The sequence below is a fragment of a genome, unplaced genomic scaffold, assembly GCF_019419815.1.
Source record: "Pyrus x bretschneideri cultivar Hongxiangsu unplaced genomic scaffold, Pyrus_bretschneideri_v1 Contig11, whole genome shotgun sequence".
Lineage (NCBI taxonomy): Eukaryota > Viridiplantae > Streptophyta > Magnoliopsida > Rosales > Rosaceae > Pyrus > Pyrus x bretschneideri.
Window position 1 is genome coordinate 5393960 of NW_025999402.1, and position 20209 is coordinate 5414168.

The following is a 20209-nucleotide window of genomic DNA, read 5'->3' on the forward strand; positions in this document are numbered from 1 at the left end:
TTTATTATGAACATCAAAAAATTGTAAACTATTCAATTCGAAGTCTCAAAATCTAAATTGAGAGTCCCAAAATCATGATCCATACAAAAGATGAAATTGTAGCAATGGTCTCTTAACTAAAAATTCGTGAACATTAGTTGCTTAACTCATCAAAACGTGCAGTTATGATCCATTTCGTTTGCTCCATTAGAAGTTATGTCAAAATAAGTCATGTGTCACGCACGTGAGGCTAAATCAAGGGGCAAATATCGAAAACCAAATGAGAAAAAGTGTAGAAATGGTCCTCAACTCTAACCCAATTGAAGCAATGGTCTCTCAACTTTAACCCACTTTGAGTAGTAGTCCTTCAATTTTAACCTAATTGTAGTAATGGTCATTCCAGCATGACTCATTTTGACAGAATTTTGATAGAGTTGATGAGTTACATATTTTGATGAGTTAATGACCAATGATTATAAATTTTTAGTTGATTGATTATTGTTCTAATTAGGTTAAAATTGAAGAGCTATTGCTACAATTTTCTCGATACAAAGTAGTGCATTGCAATAATCATATAGTCCACTACTTAATTTGGTCAAGTTCATTTTCTCAACTGTCATGATATAGTTTGACGAATAAATAATCAAGGAACAATTTCCTATATATACAATCAAATTTAAGAGTGGTAGCTGCACCCATGAGTACTACCAGTCCCCCAAAATATGTAACAACTTCATCGAAAATAAATGCTCTGATCCAATATTCCAACCTGATGAAAGAAAGAGGTTGGCACTTTTAATTTGTGGCAGGTAAAGTAAATGGAAGATATTAGATTTGGTAAGTTCATTAACTTGTAGTGCATGCTAGGGTTTTATCTTCTTTCTGTGGACAGTAACAATAACGATAGACTGATATCCCACAGACATGAATTTGCATCGAGAGATATCATCGTAATGGTCGTTCCGAGTTCTGAATGCCAATGAAAACGTCAAACGCTTTACGACGAGCCATAGAGCCACAGCCCACGCCCTTCCATTTCTTTCCCTCGATCTTCTTGTATATATGTGATAATTATAATCTCATTAGTTTGTTTCCATCGCTAGATAGCTAGCTTGACTCCCATTAATCGTTACGGGTACATTTGAGATTGCTTTCATAAAGGTCAAAATCCGGTTTATGATACAAATTTTTTATTAAGTATTATTATAAAAGTGTTTTTTCAAGAAGCGCTTAGGGTCTTTTTCGAAAAACAGAAGCACTTAGGGATTGTGTTGTAATTGTTTCTTGAAATGGTAAAAGTGTTTTTTGACAATTAGAAACGTTTATGATTATATTGATAAAAAAAATTAGGGTTTGTGTGAAACTGCTTAATTTTGAAACGTATAGAAGAATTTTCTGACAACTAAAATTGTTTTTTATCACGTATGAGAGAATAACTTAAGGCATGCTTGAGACTGCTTCTGAAAGGCTTGAAGGCTTTTTTTTTATTTTTTTGACTATCGAAAGTGCTTGTGACAACGTTTGACAAAGAACTTGAAAGCGCTTCTAAAAAACATTTAAAGATGCACTTTCAAGTCATTTTCTAGAAAGCATTTATGATTCTTATAAAAAGATTTCAATTCTAAAGCCTTACGAGTATAAGTGTTTTCTAAATAATCAATCTCAAATGAGCCTTATTAGTCTGGAGATGTGATTATAGTTTTCCTCAACATGCTTCGAAGTATATTAGTACGTAGCACTTGTAGCATAAGCGTTGATGAACAAAAAATCCTTCCTATAGAAGCAGTCAACGACTAGAGAAAGTCCATTGTCCCATGAATAGTATAAAACACCAATTTCAAAATGCGCTTATGAGCAGAAGTACTTCTAATATAAACAGTTCTAATTTTGTAAGAGTATTGCTAGGTAGATTAAATTTGTTGACTAAATTTACAAACTAAATGATGTATAACCAATAGAAACAAACACGTTAATTAACACTTAATGATGTGTCACTTAATTAACTTTCTTGTCACTTAATTAACTAAAATTTTAAACCAAATTTGCAAACCAAATGATGTGTCACAAATAAGAAATAAGCATGTTAATCAACACTTAATATAATCCAATCATCAACATCCACATCATTTAGTTTACAAAATTTGGTTTAGAAATTTAGTCAACTTAGTATTATCCATTATTTAATCTATCAGACACAAATTAGAAAGTTAAAACAAAATCAAAAGAAGGGTTTAATTAATGAATAATGTTAAGGAGACTAAATTTATAAATTAAATTTGTAACCAAATGTTATGATTATTGATGATTGAATTATTACTTAAGTATTTATCAACGTGCTACACGGCATTTGGTTGGAAATTTAATTTAATAATTTGGCTGACCTTGCATTACCCATAATTAAATTCATCCATCCGCAAACAGACGTTTAGCTAATGGCCATTAATCCCATTCTCCCAGCACGAGCAACCCTCTCGCCACCCTCTCCCTCCCCTTTTTCTTCTCGGTTCTGAAAAAATCCCAGATGCATCCAAGCGACATAGCTTCGGCGTACTTACATTATTTAAACTAGCTTACCACTTGGGAGTTGGGACCTCGTGTTTTGCTTTGAAATACTTCGAGCTAGAGAGAGAAAGACACACTGTGAGAGATTTAAGAGAGAGAAGAAGAAGGAATCCCAAAGCCGCTGTCCCAATCTTTACACCGTTATCTGTTTGGGACATTGCAATCCCCCTCCTTCCTCCCATTGCCAAGATCCCATTTTTATTACCAACCCAATCCATGAAGAAACCCAAACACCAAACACCTTCTCCTCCCTTTGTCCCAGTACTATTTAGTCCCGTTAGGTCGTCCTCCAGGATCTCCAGTAATCTTCCCAATGGCTGCTTGTGCTCTCCTCGGTGACAATGTCGGCGGCCACATCAGCGGCAATGGCAGCAATAAGAACAACAGTAGTAGCCACGGTGGCGGTGGAGGAAGCCCTTCTTGTCCTATGAACAACAGCACTACCAATTCCAACAGCAGCAGCGTGGAGCAGCAGCCAACCAAGATGGTGAGAAAGCGCATGGCGTCCGAGATCGAAGTCCAAACCACCCCGACAAGCAGAACCGCCGGTTCGGACTACTTCCAGCTCTCCCGCCGCGGGATTATTAATAATAGTCCGCCAGTCCAGCCGGTATATCCAAACCCATATCAAAATCCAAACCCCAGTAAAGTGAATAGTAGTATGTTTTATCCCAACTACTCCACTATGCTGTTACCCGTACCATCTTCCACAGATTTGACCGCTTTGACGTCAGCTGGTGGGGCTTTATTGTCACCTGCTTCTCCTTCCCCTTCTCCTTCTCCTTCTCCTTCTCCTTCTTCCGCTACAGCAGCTGGCAGCTGGGGTCCTATCGATCCATTGTCGTTTCATCGCCCTCTTCCGATTCAGCCGACGACCACCACCACCCAGATCACTACCACTCCGGCCGTTTGTGGGTTTTCTGGTCTGCCCTTGTTCCCACCAGAAAAGACTCCTCCTTCGAATCCTACTACCGCTGCTACTACTATTTCCGCCATGGAAGACGGCTCCTCTGCCGCCACGGCATGGATAGACGGGATCATAAAGGACCTCATCCACAGCTCCACCAACGTCTCCATCCCCCAGCTCATTCACAATGTTAGGGAGATTATCTTCCCTTGCAACCCCAGCCTCGCGGCTCTCCTCGAGTACAGACTCCGCTCCATATCCGAGCCTCCGCCGCCTCCTCTGCCCCTTCCAGTCCCGAGCTTTAATCCGACCCCAATCCCAGACATGAGGAGTAGACAACAAGGTGGTCCTGGCCCCGGGGCTCTTAAGCTCAATCTGGACTCTGGTGCCCTACATGACGTTGCAATCTTCAACACATCAACGGCGGATAACAATGACTTGTACTTGCAGTCATGGTCTGGGGGTGGCGGAGGGGTTGGGCTGTCCCTACCCCAACCCAACCCTACTCATGTCCCTATGACCTGCAACCAAACAAACCCACATCACCAAAGCCCTTCCTTTAATCAGGCAATTCATCAAACACAAGACAAACAATTAGAAAACTCGTCATCCTCTTCCCCTGCGGCGGAGTCCACCACCCCAACCGCTGCACCCGCACCCACAACCGCTACCGCCACAGCCCCGCCGCAACCAACAACCTCAGCAGTCTCCCTACTCAGAGAGAAAAAAGAAGAGATGCGGCAGCAAAAGCGAGACGAGGAAGGCCTACACCTCCTCACCCTCCTCCTCCAATGCGCGGAGGCCGTCTCCGCAGACAACTACGACGAAGCCACCAAAATGCTCCTCGAAATTTCCGAGCTCTCCACCCCATTCGGCACCTCCGCCCAGCGCGTCGCGGCCTACTTCTCCGAAGCCATGTCAGCCCGCCTCGTCAGCTCCTGCCTCGGCATCTACGCCTCCCTCCCTCACTCCTCCGTCCCCAGTCACCTACACCCAAAAAATGGTCTCCGCCTTCCAAGTCTTCAACGGCATCAGCCCCTTCGTCAAGTTCTCCCACTTCACCGCCAATCAAGCGATCCAGGAGGCGTTCGAGCGGGAGGACAGGGTCCACATCGTCGATCTCGACATAATGCAGGGCCTCCAATGGCCCGGGCTGTTCCACATCCTGGCCTCCAGACCCGGCGGTCCTCCATACGTCAGGCTCACCGGGCTCGGGACCTCAATGGTGGCCCTGGAGGCCACGGGAAAGCGGTTGTCCGATTTCGCAGACAAGCTAGGGCTTCCGTTCGAGTTCTTCCCCGTGGCGGAGAAAGTTGGGAACTTGGACCTGGAGAGGCTGAATATCAGCAAGAGAGAGGCTGTGGCGGTGCACTGGCTGCAGCATTCGCTTTACGATGTCACGGGTTCCGATTCCAACACGCTCTGGCTTTTGCAGAGGTAACGTCTCTTCAATCCAGTCCAATCCAATCCGACTGATTTCTTGCTTTTCCACTTTTCTGGGTAAACATATCATGAAAATTCGAACTGGGCTTCTTTTGGGTTGCACTTTTTGGTGTCTTCGATCGATGCTGGTGATCAAAGTATCGAACTATAATAAACACTAGCTAGCGCTGACTAATTGTTAAACAAATAATGTTATTGGGTTTAGATCAATTGCAACTTTCATGCGCTTTTCAAATCTAGTAACTGCAAAAAGCTGCACCTTCATAGTGGGAAGGAAGCAAAAATTAAAGATTTGATTTTTTTTTTTTTTTTTTTTTTTTTAACCTTTTAACGAAGTGGTATTTTGAGATTCTAAACTTCCATTTTCACCGCGCTATTCGGTTTATTTCTGGTCTTTAAATTGAAAAAGTTAGAAGGAGATTTAGAAATAGAATTAACAAAAGCACGCTTCGGAAGAAAATGAGTGTTCGAAAATAATTTCTGTATTCTAATGTATGGACAAGATTCAAACTTGGAAACGTTTATGATCCTAGATTGAAAAACTCAAAGAAGACTTCAGAAGTAGAATTAAACAAGAGTGTGCGTCGCGTTCGGAAATAATTTCCACATCTTAATTCACGGGCAAGATTCAAACTTAGGTAGAAGGGTCGGACTAATGTCTCATGGCTGCATATTTTATTAGATACTTCCAGCACATGTTTATATATGAATTGTTTTTTTATTTTTGTGTTACTATTGATTCAGATTGGCGCCAAAAGTGGTAACGGTGGTGGAGCAAGACCTGAGCCACGCTGGCTCGTTCTTGGGCCGGTTTGTGGAGGCCATACACTACTACTCTGCCCTGTTTGATTCCTTGGGAGCGAGCTATGGCGAAGAGAGCGAGGAGAGGCACGTGGTGGAGCAGCAGCTGCTCTCCAGAGAGATTCGTAACGTTTTAGCAGTGGGCGGGCCGTCGAGGAGCGGAGAGGTGAAGTTCCACAACTGGAGGGAGAAGTTTCAGCAGAGCGGGTTCAGGGGCATTTCCCTGGCGGGAAATGCGGCAACTCAGGCCACCTTGCTGCTCGGGATGTTCCCTTCGGACGGGTACACTCTGGTGGAGGACAATGGGACTCTCAAGCTTGGGTGGAAGGATCTCTGCTTGCTCACCGCTTCCGCATGGCGGCCGCCGTATCATGCCGCCCCAAATCCGAACCTTCACTACTGAGATGCTTTTGTCCATGTATGTATCAATATGATGTTTCGTCAGGGTGCAGGGTTTTAGGCGGTTGCTGAGTTTGAATGTATTATCTTGTTATGCTTAATTACCATCATTACCCCACTTTAATCTTTTTTTAATTGAAATCGATTTTGTGTTTTGGAAGAATCTTGGGTTTTAGGGTCTATAGCCTTCGGGCCTGGCTCGGGGTACTATGGGATTTGGGTAGGGAGAGACTAGGCCTTCTACCTTCATGCGCATTACTAAGTCTGAAAATTCTCTCTCGCACATTTTTTGCCATCAGTGAGCGGTTGAGATTTAACTAAGTGAGATGTGGTTAAATCTCAACCTTTCATTATTGCCGTCAGGCTTTCGGCCGGTGCCAAAACTCTACATTGTTGCCTCGCATTTTAGTCTAGTCTATCTCAGTCCCTGGTGTGGTGATGATCCTCTAGACAGTTATGCTTCTTAAGTTGTCGAAAAGCATATGCTACTATCTTACCACGTTTCATTAACACGTAACCCAAACCCTGTCATGGGACATCATTAAAAATGCAAAATTTCGAGTGGTATCATTCTCATTTCTAACGTATCTTTCGCTTACTAAACACACAAAGAAAGAAAAAAAAAACAGTGGACGCCGACGAAAGTGCAACTAAACATGTAAGACCCGAGATCTGGAGAGGAAGATGAAGACGACAACACACAATTTTGACAATGGTTAAATTGATTTGTTCAGAGAAAAACAAAATACAATTTATAAAGGAATTAGTCCCCTGATATCACCTAACAAAAACAAAATTGAAAAAAATTAAATAAAATAAAAATACAATATGGTAAATGAATCACGTTGGACAAACAAATAATAGCTACCACCCTTTCCTGCGTGTACACAATTATTTGAACAGCTTTCCTCTTAAGCAAACAACATCCCCTTCAAAACACTTCCACCGGAATTGTCCGTCGGATCACCCTTCGTCTTCCTAATGCGGTAACCTCAGAAGCTTCAGGCCTCAGCTGCCATCCCGGGAGCTTCGTCCTTCTGCTCTTTCCAGAAAGAAAAATAAAATTTTATGAGTCTTTTATTTACCAAAAGAATTACACTTATGTGTGTGAAACTTGGGGCGGGCATCACTTCCTCGCCTTGGAAGCTTTGATAACAAAATTCTCAGCACCCGAAAAATAAGGCATCCATCGGTTAGTGCTTCTGGAGCCCCGTGTTTCATATAACCTCTGGTAGTGAACACAGGACAATCAGCTCATCATGAATTCACATTGCAGTCGCTCAAGAACTGATCTTCTCGGTTCAGAAAATCTTCCAGTAACCTTTGTATTTTGGGATCCCTAACTCAAGCCAAGGTTTCATCTTCCCGTTATAGTGCAACACTGCAGCTTTCTTTATCGGATAAACATCTATGTTATAGTCATGACCTAGCCCAGAGAGAGCCCATGAACCATCAAGAGGATAAATCAAGCCCCGAAAGGTAAGCAAGCTTGCATGTAGAGCAGCGGCTTCATTTCCCCCATCTTGCGTTGTCCCCTGCTCATGCAAATATGTCAGAAAATGTGAATGACAATAATGGTTTTGAATGACAATAACATCTCACCAAAGATAATGAAACCCAAAGAGGTCAAGCATTCCATCCTAACTCTAAAAGTGAATGTTTTTTCCCGCTCTTGTTAAACATTGATAAAAAAAATCACAATGAATATAGGTATTAGGTGAACTTAAGATGTCACTGACCTCCGTTACAAACTTTTTGTAAGTTTCAGGTGAGATCGAGCTTTCTCCACTTAACCAGATCAATCACATTCAATCCAGACATCCAAGCGCATGAATTTTTATCGAAACTGTTCTTGCCAAGAACGCTCTTCAGCAGACTTAACTTCACCGAGCACAACTGCACAGCAGCATTAACTTTCCCTTCCATGTTGAGGCTCCATAGAGCAGACAAGTCCTGCTGGACAACAACATCATCATCCAGAACCACAACTTTCTCCAAATTCTGGAATATCTCAGGGAGAAGATAGTGCGAGTGAGAAAAAGTAGATAAGTATTCCGTTCTGGATTGGGCATCAATGCTATAGGAAACACGGAACTCCAAAGGCAGTGAAAGATATAGTTTGCGCTTGTCTAGATTAAGCTGCTCAATGTTTAACACCTCAACCGTGGCTTCCTTGTAAGTATTTCTGAAAAACCAGAGTTTCATTGCAAAGTAATTCTCTTGATCCGTGAGCACGTGAAAAACCAGTTTCCCACTATCCTGAAACATAAAAAAATTTGTTAATTGGAGTCATCACAAGAAGTGAAGCTAACTAGCAGCAAAATACATACAGAAGAAAGAATAAATACATACTTTTGCATGCATTACAGTTGAGTTGATTACAACTGAGGATGCAAGTACGTTAGTGGAGAATATGACATAGTGCTGGAATGAACGATTAACGTATTTGTCAGCCAGAGAGGAGTCGGCATTGTCAAGAGGAGATCTGAAATATTCCACAGTCAGTCTCATTGACAGGCAATGGTGGCTCTTTGGCATAGTCTGGACAGCAAGTTGGTAGAGAAAGACACTTTGTTTCATGTGGAAGTTCGCTTCATCCTCAGTCATATCATATATTTGTCTCAGTTTCTTGTCAACATTATTACAATCCACGCGGAATGTTTTGGCTTTGGCTATTGAAGCTTGCAACCTCTGTAGCTTCTTCTCAATCCTGATGAAACAATTGGCATTGTGCTTAGTTCAATGGGGAAGCTGGAAACATTGTCAATAGCCCATGATGAAAGAAATCTAAGAAAACCAGTATAGGACTGTCCCAGAATAAGATTAAAAATATAAAACAGCAGCATAATCTTGTAAGAAAGAAGGAATGAATTATGAGAACTTGTGCATTTTCAAGGCGGATTTGACAACCAAATTCAACCAGCAGATCTTAAAACGTCAATTGTAAGTACAAACCCTTTTTGTTGTCATTGAATGAGCAGAAAATGGGAATATAAAGGAATAGTTTCCATGACTTACTGTGGGGGAAGATCAACATCTGTAGTACTTTCACTAAGAACACGCTCCACCTCCTGAATATTTTGTCTCAACTCACGAGACAACTTGTCTTGTGATGGAAGTTTCGCGATACTAGGAAAATATGCTCGAGCCACAAATAGTTGATCCTTCAATCTCTTCACCATAGCATCCTTCATGTCTTCTCTATGTTGTTCACGCCAAAGGCAGTAGCTCCCAAACTTCAACTCGCATGATTTTCCACTTTGATCCACACCACCTTTCGCATAATCAATGATTTGAGCTGAGTCACCAGCTTTAGAGTTCTGCCACAAAGATCCAAATTAAACAGAGCAGAAGGCAATAGCTCTACAAGAACAGAATCTGTTAGCATGTTAATCAGATTCCAAGAAAAAAGATGGCCGATTCATGCATACATTTTCAATGGGAAGTGAGTGCGGACCATCATGAGGTGGAGCTGAAACTCCTGCAGTTACTGAAAACAAAATTCAAGTTAGAATCTATTACATGGCAAGTAAAAAGTATAGACAAACCTTAGAAGGCATTGAACATTAACAGGCCTTTTGATTGTTCATTGCTGTGGACGCACTGGCTTGTTCATTGTTGTGAACGACACTGGCTTGTTCATTGTTGTGAACAGCACTGATATTTTTGGTTTCATTTTCAGCTTTATGTGAAATAACTTTATGTGAAATATTCTTTAGTATATCCTGGCACAAAACAAATAAAGGTAGAGAAATCAATCAGGTCATTGAAGACTTGAGATGCCTGAATCACATCACTCAAATTATTGACCGTGTTTGTAGACCAAATGAATAAAATATTGCTGCAATGGTTCCTATAGGCCTTAAATGCCAAACACTAGAGTCAAAAAATTAATTCTCATATCATGGATTAGTGAATGGCTGCCTTATCCCAAACCACAAGAACCAGGATAGGCAGGTGTTCCTAAGATACAAATTCTGTTAATTAGGCAGCAACTATGAAAGACTGGGAAGACCCGCGAAATAAATAGAACCACAGATGGAGAAACTAGTATGGTAAATTATAAAGATATTTCTTCACTGTGGATCTTTAATTTTCTCATCTCAAAGACAGATTAAATGCCAAGACTTACAGAAAAAAATTTATATGTGCCCATAATTAGTTTTCAGATTCTACGAAGGTACATATATCCTACAGTTAGAAACATAGAACATAGGGCCACTGGATTCCACCATCAAGTACAATCAATGTCTTAAAAGGCTCGCCTTAGGGCACGCCTAGGCACCCTGTGAGGCTGGGCTTGAGGGTTACCGCCTTTGTTTTGAGGGAGTGGGTGGAAGGCGTCGCCAGAGCCGCCTAGGCGGCGGAAGATGCCGCCAGAGCCGCCTAGGTGCCCCTCAGGGGAATTTTTTTTTTTTACTCCCAAACCCAAATTTTGGGTAGGGTTTTAACTACCTCATACCTCTTCCTTGCACTATCATCTCTCTGCCTTGTTTTCTTATTTTATTTTTTATATAAAGGATGTGTGTGCCGTCTGCGTGCATTGTTATGTGTGCTCATTGTGCTTTTCATCCTCTATTATATATCTATATATATAATATAATATAAAATATGTATATATATATATGTGTGTGTGTGTGTATGTATTTATAATATATGTGTGTGCTCAGGGTGATTATTGATTAATAATCTTCTTCTTTTTTAATATAATACATGTGTACACACAGTGTATATATTAAAAAATTTAGGTCCCGTCCCATGAGGCTTCGCCTCACACCTAGGCTGGGCTATCCCTCGGACGCCTCGCCCACGCCTCACGCTTTTAATACATTGAGTACAATTCACAAGAACCAATCAAAAGCCTATGATCTTTGGTAACTGAACAAAACAGTTGTACTTGTCCTAATTTGAAAGGAAGTGTCTATTGGTTACTATACTGTTTATTCCTCAAGCTCCTGAACTAAAAAGTCTAAAACACATCCTGAAGAACTCTTAGACGTGTTAGAATAATTCAAAGCCCATTGGCACATTAATCCAGTTATTGGATCTAGCCAACGCCTAAACATAGAGAAAGAAAAATCAAAACCTGCTAATTGCATGTGACTCGTTAATTTGTTGTGATGAATTAAAGTGTACAGTACTCGGATACTTCAGAGCTTATTTTGTATTATTGCTGTATTTTCCCATAGTTTTAACACTTTTTAGAGGACCACGCCAAGACTTAAAAGTTCTTAGATGACCCGGCTGGATGAGGAAGTTGATGAATACTGTATGTAAATTCTTTCCGGCCCCTTACACATTAACAGTTAAGACTTTCCAGCATCACAACTCTTAAATACATAAACAAATTCCTAGCAGAATTTATCTCAACGAGACACAATGTCTAATTTTGAAGAATTTTAACACGTAAACATTGCCCTTATCAATAAATATCACACATTTCAGTAGCATTTGTCTGGAAGCTAAGTGATGTTTCATCTACAAGCCTATTTCCCTATAACTAACTAAGCATTGTATCAAACGAAAAGCAGCGGTACCATAAAAAACCTAAGACCAGAGCAGCAGGCAACGAACCTTTGAAAGGGTTGGTGTGAAATTTTTCACGAAATCATCTACATGCTTCGAACCACCCCCCTGCAAGAAACCAAATAATCAGTAATTTATCTTCACCAATGTGTTTCTACCCATGAATTCGATTTACAAAGCTGGCTAGTATAGTTTACCCCTAACAGATTAGAAGCATTTATGATGATTTTTGTACCATATCCTCCAATCTGACACCGATTCGAAAATTCGAAAAAAGAAAAATAAAACAGATCAACACCAAGAATGTAGGATACAGAAAACAATTCCAAATTAACAAAACAAAGTTCTAGTTCTTACTGAAGGCGAATTTCGTTGTTCTGGTACATATCCTGCATATTATGAACAAAAAGAACAAATCGAGATTTGAGAGAGATCCAAAACTACCATTGCAAAAGCAAAATCGGATCTGAGAGAAACAGATCTAGAGAAAGAGAGAGAGAGCGAGACAGTTACCGGGAGGGTGAAAGCCATTGTGAAGGCCGAGAAGGAAGAGAAGTGGAACGAGCATGGAAAGAAAAACCAAACCCAACACCCCAATCACCAACCCCTTCCATCGCCGCTTGCCGGAATAACTACCGCCCGCAACCCCGCCCTTCATTGCTCCGCCAGCCCCTCCTAATCCGATTTCATTGCCGGGATTAAGCACCGAATCCACCACAATCAACCACAATTAACACTAATCCTCCTCCTTCTTCTTTTCTTCCTCCTCCTCCTCCTCCTCCTCCTCCTCTGGTTGTTGTTGCAGTGTCAATATCAAATGCGAAGTCCCACTCGCACTCCCAAACGCCGTCGCGGTCGCCGTCGCATCAACAAGTGAAACGCGGTGCTTCCTCTGTGGCATGAATCATCATTTCTAATGATTTGATTGGTTGTTTCTGAGCTCACTGTCTCTCTCACTTCGATTCCGAATCAAAGGCTGGATGGGATGGGATTGCACTGGATTGCACAGTCCGGCACGGATTGGATTTTCCTACTTTTAGCACAACAAACTGTGATCTTGTTCTTCCTTTTTTTCTGAAAAGAAAAAGAGAAGAAAAGAAGAGCTTACCGTTGTCTCGGGCTTTTTGGTGGGATTAATTTTTTTATCCCTTGCGGTTAATATTTATTTTGGTTTGTTATTATTTTTTGGGTCAGATCCAATTCTCTTACGTTTGTGAGGATGTCACTCATCATTGGACTCCTCTTCCTATTTATAACGCAAAAATAGAAGCCATCTCCCCCGTGTATATATATATATATACACGCGTAACGATATTATTTTACATTTGCTTTTTTTAAAAAGAACATAGGTTATCTACAATAATAGAGGGCTAACATAGTGCTTAATTATGTTTTAGCCATCAAATTTTAAGACTAGGCTATAATTTATTTCTCTTGATATTATAGTACTTTACAAATTTAGTCTACTTTGAGGCTGCATGTTGCATTCGATGAAGTCAAACTTAGCCTTATTCTCTTTAGCCCTTTGATTAGCTACTAATTTTGTCCATTTTAGAGCTTAATGTTGCCTTAGCCCTTTGACCAGAGATGACCTCGTAAAACGAGTTCTTCGTCACCTTAGCGTTTTAGTCCAATGTTATACTTAAGTTTCCCTACACATGACTCATCAAAATGAAATGTAAAATGATAATAAATTTGTTCCATACAAGTTATTCTTGTGTATTTGGTACGGGCGAATTTTCTTTTCTACCCAATAAACTATAGAGTATACACTCGTACATTATTTATTAGGTACTTTTTTTATTGTTTCAATTCTATTTATGTTTTGTAGTTAGTTATGCTATCTAAATTTTAGAAATGGCACCAAAATACAAAAATAGAGGCAGTTGCTTGCCCGGTGATCTATTAATTTTCTCGATTTGTTAAACTAGTCTTTGTCATTTAATTTTTTTGTCGATAAAACTAGTCCTTTTATTCTGGTAAAAATAAAATAGTGTTCCTTGATTTGGATGATAAAATAAATCTTTATCATTAGCTACGTTTTTATCAGATTTTGCTCGTATTTGAAATCGAACAATAGGGGGGTAAAATTAATTTTAGAGAGAAGAGGATGGAAGGATTGCTGGTAGATAATTAAATAAATGTTAGAATCGGGTAATTAAGGTATAGAAAGATTGTTATAGCTCGCTTGAGAGTATTTTTAAAATAACGGCTGAAAGCGTTTGTAGAAAAAATAGTTTTAGGTTTCAAAAGCACTTGAAGTGCTTCCTTGCAAGAAATGTTTCAAGTGTTTTTCTAAGATTCACTTATATTTTTATTAAAAATGGTTTCAAAAGAATTTTTACCAAAAATGTTTTCAACTATTTTAAAAGCTTCCACGAACCCTTATTTGTTGATGTATGCTTGCTCATAATTTCATTTTTTTTGTTTTTTTGTGAAAATGTGATTATTGAGTAACACCCACCCACTTTTGCGACCATTGAGTTTTACACCATTTGTAAGCAGTTTCACCATTTATTAATTTACATAAGTATTTTTATTGAATATTTAATCTTGTGAAGTAAGTGGTTTTTGTGTTAAATCCTTGTATAACGGCATGAGTTCAAACTATATCGGTAGTTAATCTAACAAATTTATCGTTTGACAAAAAAAAAAAAAAAAAAAAAAAAAACGTAAAAATCAACCAAAAAAATTTTGTGACCACGATCAGTTCCGTTTTGACAGTCGGAACATCTCTGAAATGTCCTACATAAAATTTTAATCGCAAACCCGATTACAAATCGTGAGTGTTAGCTCAAACTTTCAGTAAAAATGCAACCGTTGAGTTTTCAAACAATCATTTTCCTGGAAGTAAAGTAGTTGCGGCCGTCCAACAACCAAACTAATTCAACCGTTTTGGTGTATTTCGGGAAAAGAAGCCAAGTCATATGAGTTATATACTAAAACTCAGAAGTGGTCTGTGGAGACAGTGGCGGACTTTTGCCCTCGCATCTGTTGGTGGCTTGCTTCGTGCATGGAAAGACGGTTTTCCCATTTTCCACGCGTTCTTCGTGCGAGGTACCGTTTGGTACGTGGGGACTGGACCAGAGTGGGACAGGCGTCCGTCCACGTGGTGTGCCTAAAAGGGTGGAACGAGTGTTCCACGGGACCGTTTGGGTGAATTTTCGTTCCTCTAAAGCCCCCAATGGCACTGTTTTCCACACCGAGAACACAAATTAAAATCCCGTCTCCTTCTTCTTCTCTTGTTTCCATCCGAGGGCATCTTTGCTCCCGCTCCGTTCCGTTCCGTCCTGTCCCGTCCCGTCCCGTCCCATTCCGTTCCGTCCCGTCCGGTCTGCATACCAAACGATACCTTAAGGAACAGTTGCCCGGCTTGCCCACACGTCCATCATCACTGGACCTGCTTTCGGCTTCATCAGTGCTTTTCGCCTTTCTCTCTCACCATTCTCAGTTTTTGCTATTATGAACCCTGGCTTTCTTTGTCTCGAAAACGGCGGTTTGCCTCGCTCATCAACCTTGCCGTCTCTTTCACAAATTATCAACAACGATGGTCTCTTGCCGGAAAAAGCACTCTGTAGCTAGAACTTTTTTCGATTTTTCATTCGAATCGATTCAATTTTTTACCCAAAAAAGTTAGCGTTTACTGGTGAGTTTTTCCGCCTTTCTCAACGTGGGTGTTTTATTTTTTATTTTTTTGGTAGTTTAGGATTTGCAGATGGGTTTTGTGTTTAAGTTTGCTTTTTGTGATTTTGTTTGTAGGCTCGGATCCTTCCTCATCTTCTTCATCCAAACCAGTAGCCCCACCTTCGATTATTACCGACGGAAACATGACATATTAAGGCGCAACAACAATACTGTAACACTTATAAGAAAGAGCTCCAAACCTGCGAAGGTATTCCCTCTTTTTTTTTTTTTTTTTTTTTTTTTTTTTTTTTTTTTTTTTTGTTCTGGGCTTTGAGCTGTTTAGATGTTGAGAATAATTTTTTAATTTTTTTTTTTTCATTACTTTGTTTATGGGTTCGCTCCAATTAAGACAATTAGGGAATGGGTTTAGTGTGAATTTAAATTATGGGATATCCCTTGAGGAAAATCTTAGAATTTTTAATTTTTGTGAATATATTTGTATTGAATCACTGACCTCTTTTTTTATTTAGTAGGGAAAAAGGGAATGATGCGATTGAATAAGGCAATATGGATGAATTTCTTTAGTTCTTGCCATGATAATCTATTATTTTACTCTTTCACTTTATTTTACAGATTCGTTCGAACACCTGCAGGAAGAAATAATAAGGCCGTTGAAGCGTAGAACGTAGGTTTACTTTGATGCCAAGGTTATGAAAAAAGAGTGGTTTGTACATTAGCTAAGTACATATAAGTATATATCTCTGTGTATGTGTTTGTGTCATTTGTTTTGATTGCGATTCTTGGTTTTGTGATTAGGATTTTTGGAAGGAGGCTTCGATTCAATTATTGGAACAGATAATATTTATCGAAAAATTCAATGGGTCAGTAGAAGCTGGCTGCTTGCAAAGACAAGAACATCAATATATATGCATTGGAATTTGTTGCGCTGTAAGTAGCTTTATAGGCATTGTATGCCATTGCCAATACATCAGCTTATATAGCAGCAAAATTGTTTTGTATTAACTACTTTTTTTGTCCTTTTTTTAGCTGAGGCTTTGTATCATGTGGACTTCAATTGGTGAGTATCACTTCGATGTTGATATAGTTTATTTTGTTGCAGAGGATATGAAGAAGTGGAAAGGTACCTGGTGGAATGTGAGTTTTGCTGCTTAAGACAAAGAGTGGTAACTTAGTTATTTCATTTGCTTTTTGGCTATTTCATTTGCTCTGTACAATGCGTTTTAGTTTTGTTCAACTCATAGATAGTTTAACCCATGATATGTCTTCTCATCGTTCTTGGATATCATTAACTACTCCTTGCAAAAGGTGAAACTGAATATATACAAAATTTTATATTTGTGCATCAATAGATTACTATGACTAATTTAAAGAAATTGTTCCAATTTGGTATCAATTGTGTTCAGTTGTTTGGAAGCATAACTATGTCTGCAAGAGATTGACTGAGGATCCGGATTGCATCATGTTCTGAATGAGCTTGAAAGAGGAGTTGCTCTTCATCTGACAATTGCATCGCATGTGAGTAATGTCTTCTGTTTTCATGTCTAAATTATTGAGAATTAACTTATACAGATGGGGATTAAGTGAGTTAAAGACATTGCATTTTAGAATAGGTTTTGTTAATCTACCCATGGTGGAACCCAGCTGTTGAGAGGCAACCATAAGATAGAATCCACCGGATAGGGCAGTACAAACCGATCAGGTACACATTTTTCTCCAGTTCTGCAAGGTGTTCCCAACTATTCAAACCAAAAAATCTATGTTAATATCTCTAATATTTTCTTCTCCATTGCAGAATTATGAGATTGTTTTGGAATTTGATTAGTTCGATTTGTTTTTCAATTTTTTTATTAATGTTGGATTGTTGGCTTATAAATTTAGAGTGGGTTGCTTTAGATTTTACTTGGAGTAGCTTGCGAATTGATTGCTGGGTTTTAATTTAGAGCACTATCTAATCAAATGAAGGGCCAAGAGTTTCTATTTGAATGATGGTCCCAGATCATTTCAGTCGTTCCAGAAATGTTTCTGAATTTGAGGACTTAAAATCCAGACTAAAGAGTAGCATTATCTTGGATTGCCTATCTTAGCATGATGATTTTAAATTACAACAACTTTAAATTTTACATTTGGAGTGTATTTTCATGTATAGGACAAGGTGTGGATTAGATAGCAGGATCTGGTTGGAAGACAAGATTTTGTGAAAGAAAGGGTAAGAAAATGCTGATGAATTTTCGTTGTTGATCTGTGCATGTAAGAGCTCTTACTGATTGTTTTGTTTTCTTTTGGCCATGTAAAAGCTCTGTACATAGAGTTCACAATACATGCATAGTTTTTCATTGTTCTAAAATTCTAAGTTCCTATAAATCTTTTCCTGCATTTATGAATTCTAAATAAATGCAAATCATAAAAATAATCAGAGTGGATAAAATTATTGGCTTATGTGCACTAATGAAATATGGCAGCCTTTCAACTCCCACCCAAGGGTTTTTTAAAGAATGATGTAATTAAAGCAATTACATGCTCTGTTATGTTTTATATATAGTTGTGGTAGTTGTAAGGGAATGAAATATTTATGCAGATAATTGGTAGTTTAAATATATAAAAATGGAGAATAATTATAAATGGAACACCTAGGATATATAACATTGTTTTGTTTTGCATGTTTTCTCATGTTAGCACAGCTTTTGTTTATGCATTTTATTCAAGTGCTATTTTTTATTAGTGTTAATTTCGGGTTTTACATCTAAAAATTTAGTTTTTTTTGTTGCCATTGTACATCTAACAATTAATTATTCGTTTGGAATTTGGTTGTTTGTTAATTTTTCATTACTACCTATTCTATCAACTTCATCTAAACTGTTTTGCATGTATAAGATTTGTGTTCGTGCAAGTGATTTCAGACAGATTTCAAGCTGGGGTGTAGAGTTTTGATTCAAATTGGTGGATTTGGGTAAGAAACTAAGAAACCATGATATTTTCTTTTGGTTGTAAGATTTGAAATGGACATGCATGTGCTTTTCTTTGTGAGATAAAAGAAATTGAGAATTTTTTTTGTTTATTGTTCTGGGGTGGGAGGGTTATTGACAGATATAAGAGCATTAGTAATTTTAATCAATTTGATAAATTAAGAATAGCGAGTTAGCGATATACACAAAAAATTTGTTAATAAATTGGTTAATAGGTTTTCATTTCCATTTTATTATTAGCTCTAATGCTTTTGTTTGACTTATGTGTATGATACAATTGATATGTTCTGTGTATATGAGCTTGCTTGAAATATAGCTAGGAAACATCTTTCCTTTTTTTATTTGGGCAAACATTTATTTCCTACACTGTTAACTTTCTTTAATGCTTGCTCTAGATTTTACAGGTTCTTTTTAAAGTTTGGCACTAAATTGCTTTTCTTTTCTTGGGTGCAAGGAAAATGAAGGAAGAGAAAGAATTAAATTCTGGATTTATCAAACACTTTGTAGATATTCCATGCATTTTTGCAGCTGGAATCTTTTGGTAAATACTTAACCTTTTAATCAAAGCCTATGTATGCCAATTGGTTTTGTAGTAGCATCAAATAATTAATTGCTTTTTTATTGGTAAGTGCCTAAATGTTTACACTTCAGTTTAACAGAAAATGAGAAATTGAGACAAAGTTGGAACCTAAATTACCTAATAAATCAATATTAGCAAACCCATGAACTTATTTCGTGATTATCACGATATTGTTTCAATATCCTACTTTTGCTTGCAATTCTGTTCTCTCCAGGACATTAAGGTGCATTTTTGGTTTTTAAGTTTCACTGTTTGATTGTGATCTCTCTATGAGATTGGATATATGATTTAAAATTTTTGTTAACAAATGTTAATTGTGATTCAATTGTTTTTTCAATCATGTAAGGAGATACAATCTAACCGACTGTAAAGGATGTCGACTATGTTGAACAAAAAATAGAAACTGCATGTCTGTATTATGAGAGGAAATGGAGAGCAATCTGTCTCAGTTTTGGAATGTGCTAGAATCAAAGAAGCTAACTCAAGGTGTTAACTTTGAATTTCCCCGAAATATCCTTTTTTTATTAATTATTTAGACGTAGAAATTCTCTTTGTTATTTTTATTAATTATTTATTTGGGAGTTAAGTGAAAATCAGTAAATGCGGATTTGTGTTTGTTTGCCCAGCTGTTATTTCAAAGCTGGAGGAGGCATTGTTGATTAATCCTAGGAAATATGATGCTCTGTGGTGCTGGGAAATGCTTAAATTGCTTGCTCATTATGCACTCTGGACCAGAATGAAGCAAAGGTTCCAAAAGGTGTTGTACTGCTTCCAGAAGGCTTTCAACGAGGTACTTCCACTTACAAATTTATTATTCTTGGAATTTGTAATCCCGCAACAACACGCGGGCATTACTAGCTAGTAACTACCAAATTCAGAAGTTGATCAAAAGTGAAGAAAAAAATGTTGGTCGCAGAAACGAGCCTTGTCTTTGAAAGATATGTCTGAAGATTCGACGACGCCAGAAAACTTCATGTTCCCGTTGAGGGTCAGGGTTTCGAATACGGTTCTTCCTAGGGCTGCAGTTGCAGCGTTCGGGTTGCGATTCATCAATGCGGGATACAGTGGAGACTGGTCGAGGACCGGAGCCATCGCAAAAGAGAGTGAGGAGTTGCTCAAGGTTGCTGCATTTGTAGTTGTTCCCTTATGTTTGTTCTCATTTTTTTCTTTTCCAAAGAAGTTGAGTACTGAATTTTTAAGATGGGATTGTGTATACTTAGAAGTGTGGAATGAAATGATTATCTGAATTTCAATACTGCTAAAAGTGCTTTTATTAGAAGAGCGTCAAAATGTTATTAAATTCAAGTGCTTTTTGAAAAAACAGTTCAAAGTGCTTCTTATCATAAGCATTTTTAAGTTTTTCTACCTTGAAGAGAGACTGTTTTTATAGGGGAGCAATTCTGC

General features: G+C 38.6%; 3 protein-coding genes across 20 annotated transcripts; 2 read left to right on the forward strand and 1 right to left on the reverse strand.

The window, feature by feature from the left end:
• The first annotated feature begins 2416 nt into the window (after positions 1-2416).
• LOC103960214 (protein SCARECROW 2-like) lies at positions 2417-6246 on the forward strand. Its single transcript, XM_048575928.1, is given in 3 exon segments — positions 2417-4432; positions 4434-4885; positions 5636-6246. Coding segments are annotated over 3 exon segments (2490 nt in total). The 5' UTR covers positions 2417-2854; the 3' UTR covers positions 6096-6246.
• A 530-nt stretch (positions 6247-6776) lies between these two features.
• Positions 6777-12838, reverse strand: LOC103960155 (probable galacturonosyltransferase 7). Its single transcript, XM_048575997.1, is given in 12 exon segments — positions 6777-7401; positions 7404-7626; positions 7831-7857; positions 7859-8350; positions 8444-8801; positions 9110-9411; positions 9523-9581; positions 9696-9816; positions 11666-11725; positions 11815-11865; positions 11975-12006; positions 12131-12838. Coding segments are annotated over 12 exon segments (1923 nt in total). The 5' UTR covers positions 12276-12838; the 3' UTR covers positions 6777-7348.
• A 2037-nt stretch (positions 12839-14875) lies between these two features.
• LOC125473298 lies at positions 14876-20058 on the forward strand. 18 transcript variants are annotated; one of them, XR_007255232.1, is made up of 11 exons: positions 14882-15263; positions 15377-15509; positions 15875-15965; positions 16058-16189; positions 16362-16425; positions 16666-16777; positions 16868-16961; positions 17409-17468; positions 18134-18209; positions 18680-18766; positions 19152-19425. XR_007255232.1 is itself a non-coding variant. In XM_048575959.1 (7 exons), exons 4-7 carry the CDS (start codon positions 18740-18742, stop codon positions 20049-20051), a joined length of 582 nt encoding a protein of 193 aa, XP_048431916.1. In that variant the 5' UTR covers positions 16785-16961; positions 17409-17468; positions 18134-18209; positions 18680-18739; the 3' UTR covers positions 20052-20058. The 18 variants fall into 18 exon arrangements, 1 of the variants encoding a protein (XP_048431916.1); XR_007255228.1 differs by having other exon boundaries at positions 14883-15263; positions 15875-15948; XR_007255220.1 differs by having other exon boundaries at positions 14885-15263; positions 15875-15926.
• The last annotated feature ends 151 nt before the right edge of the window (positions 20059-20209 follow it).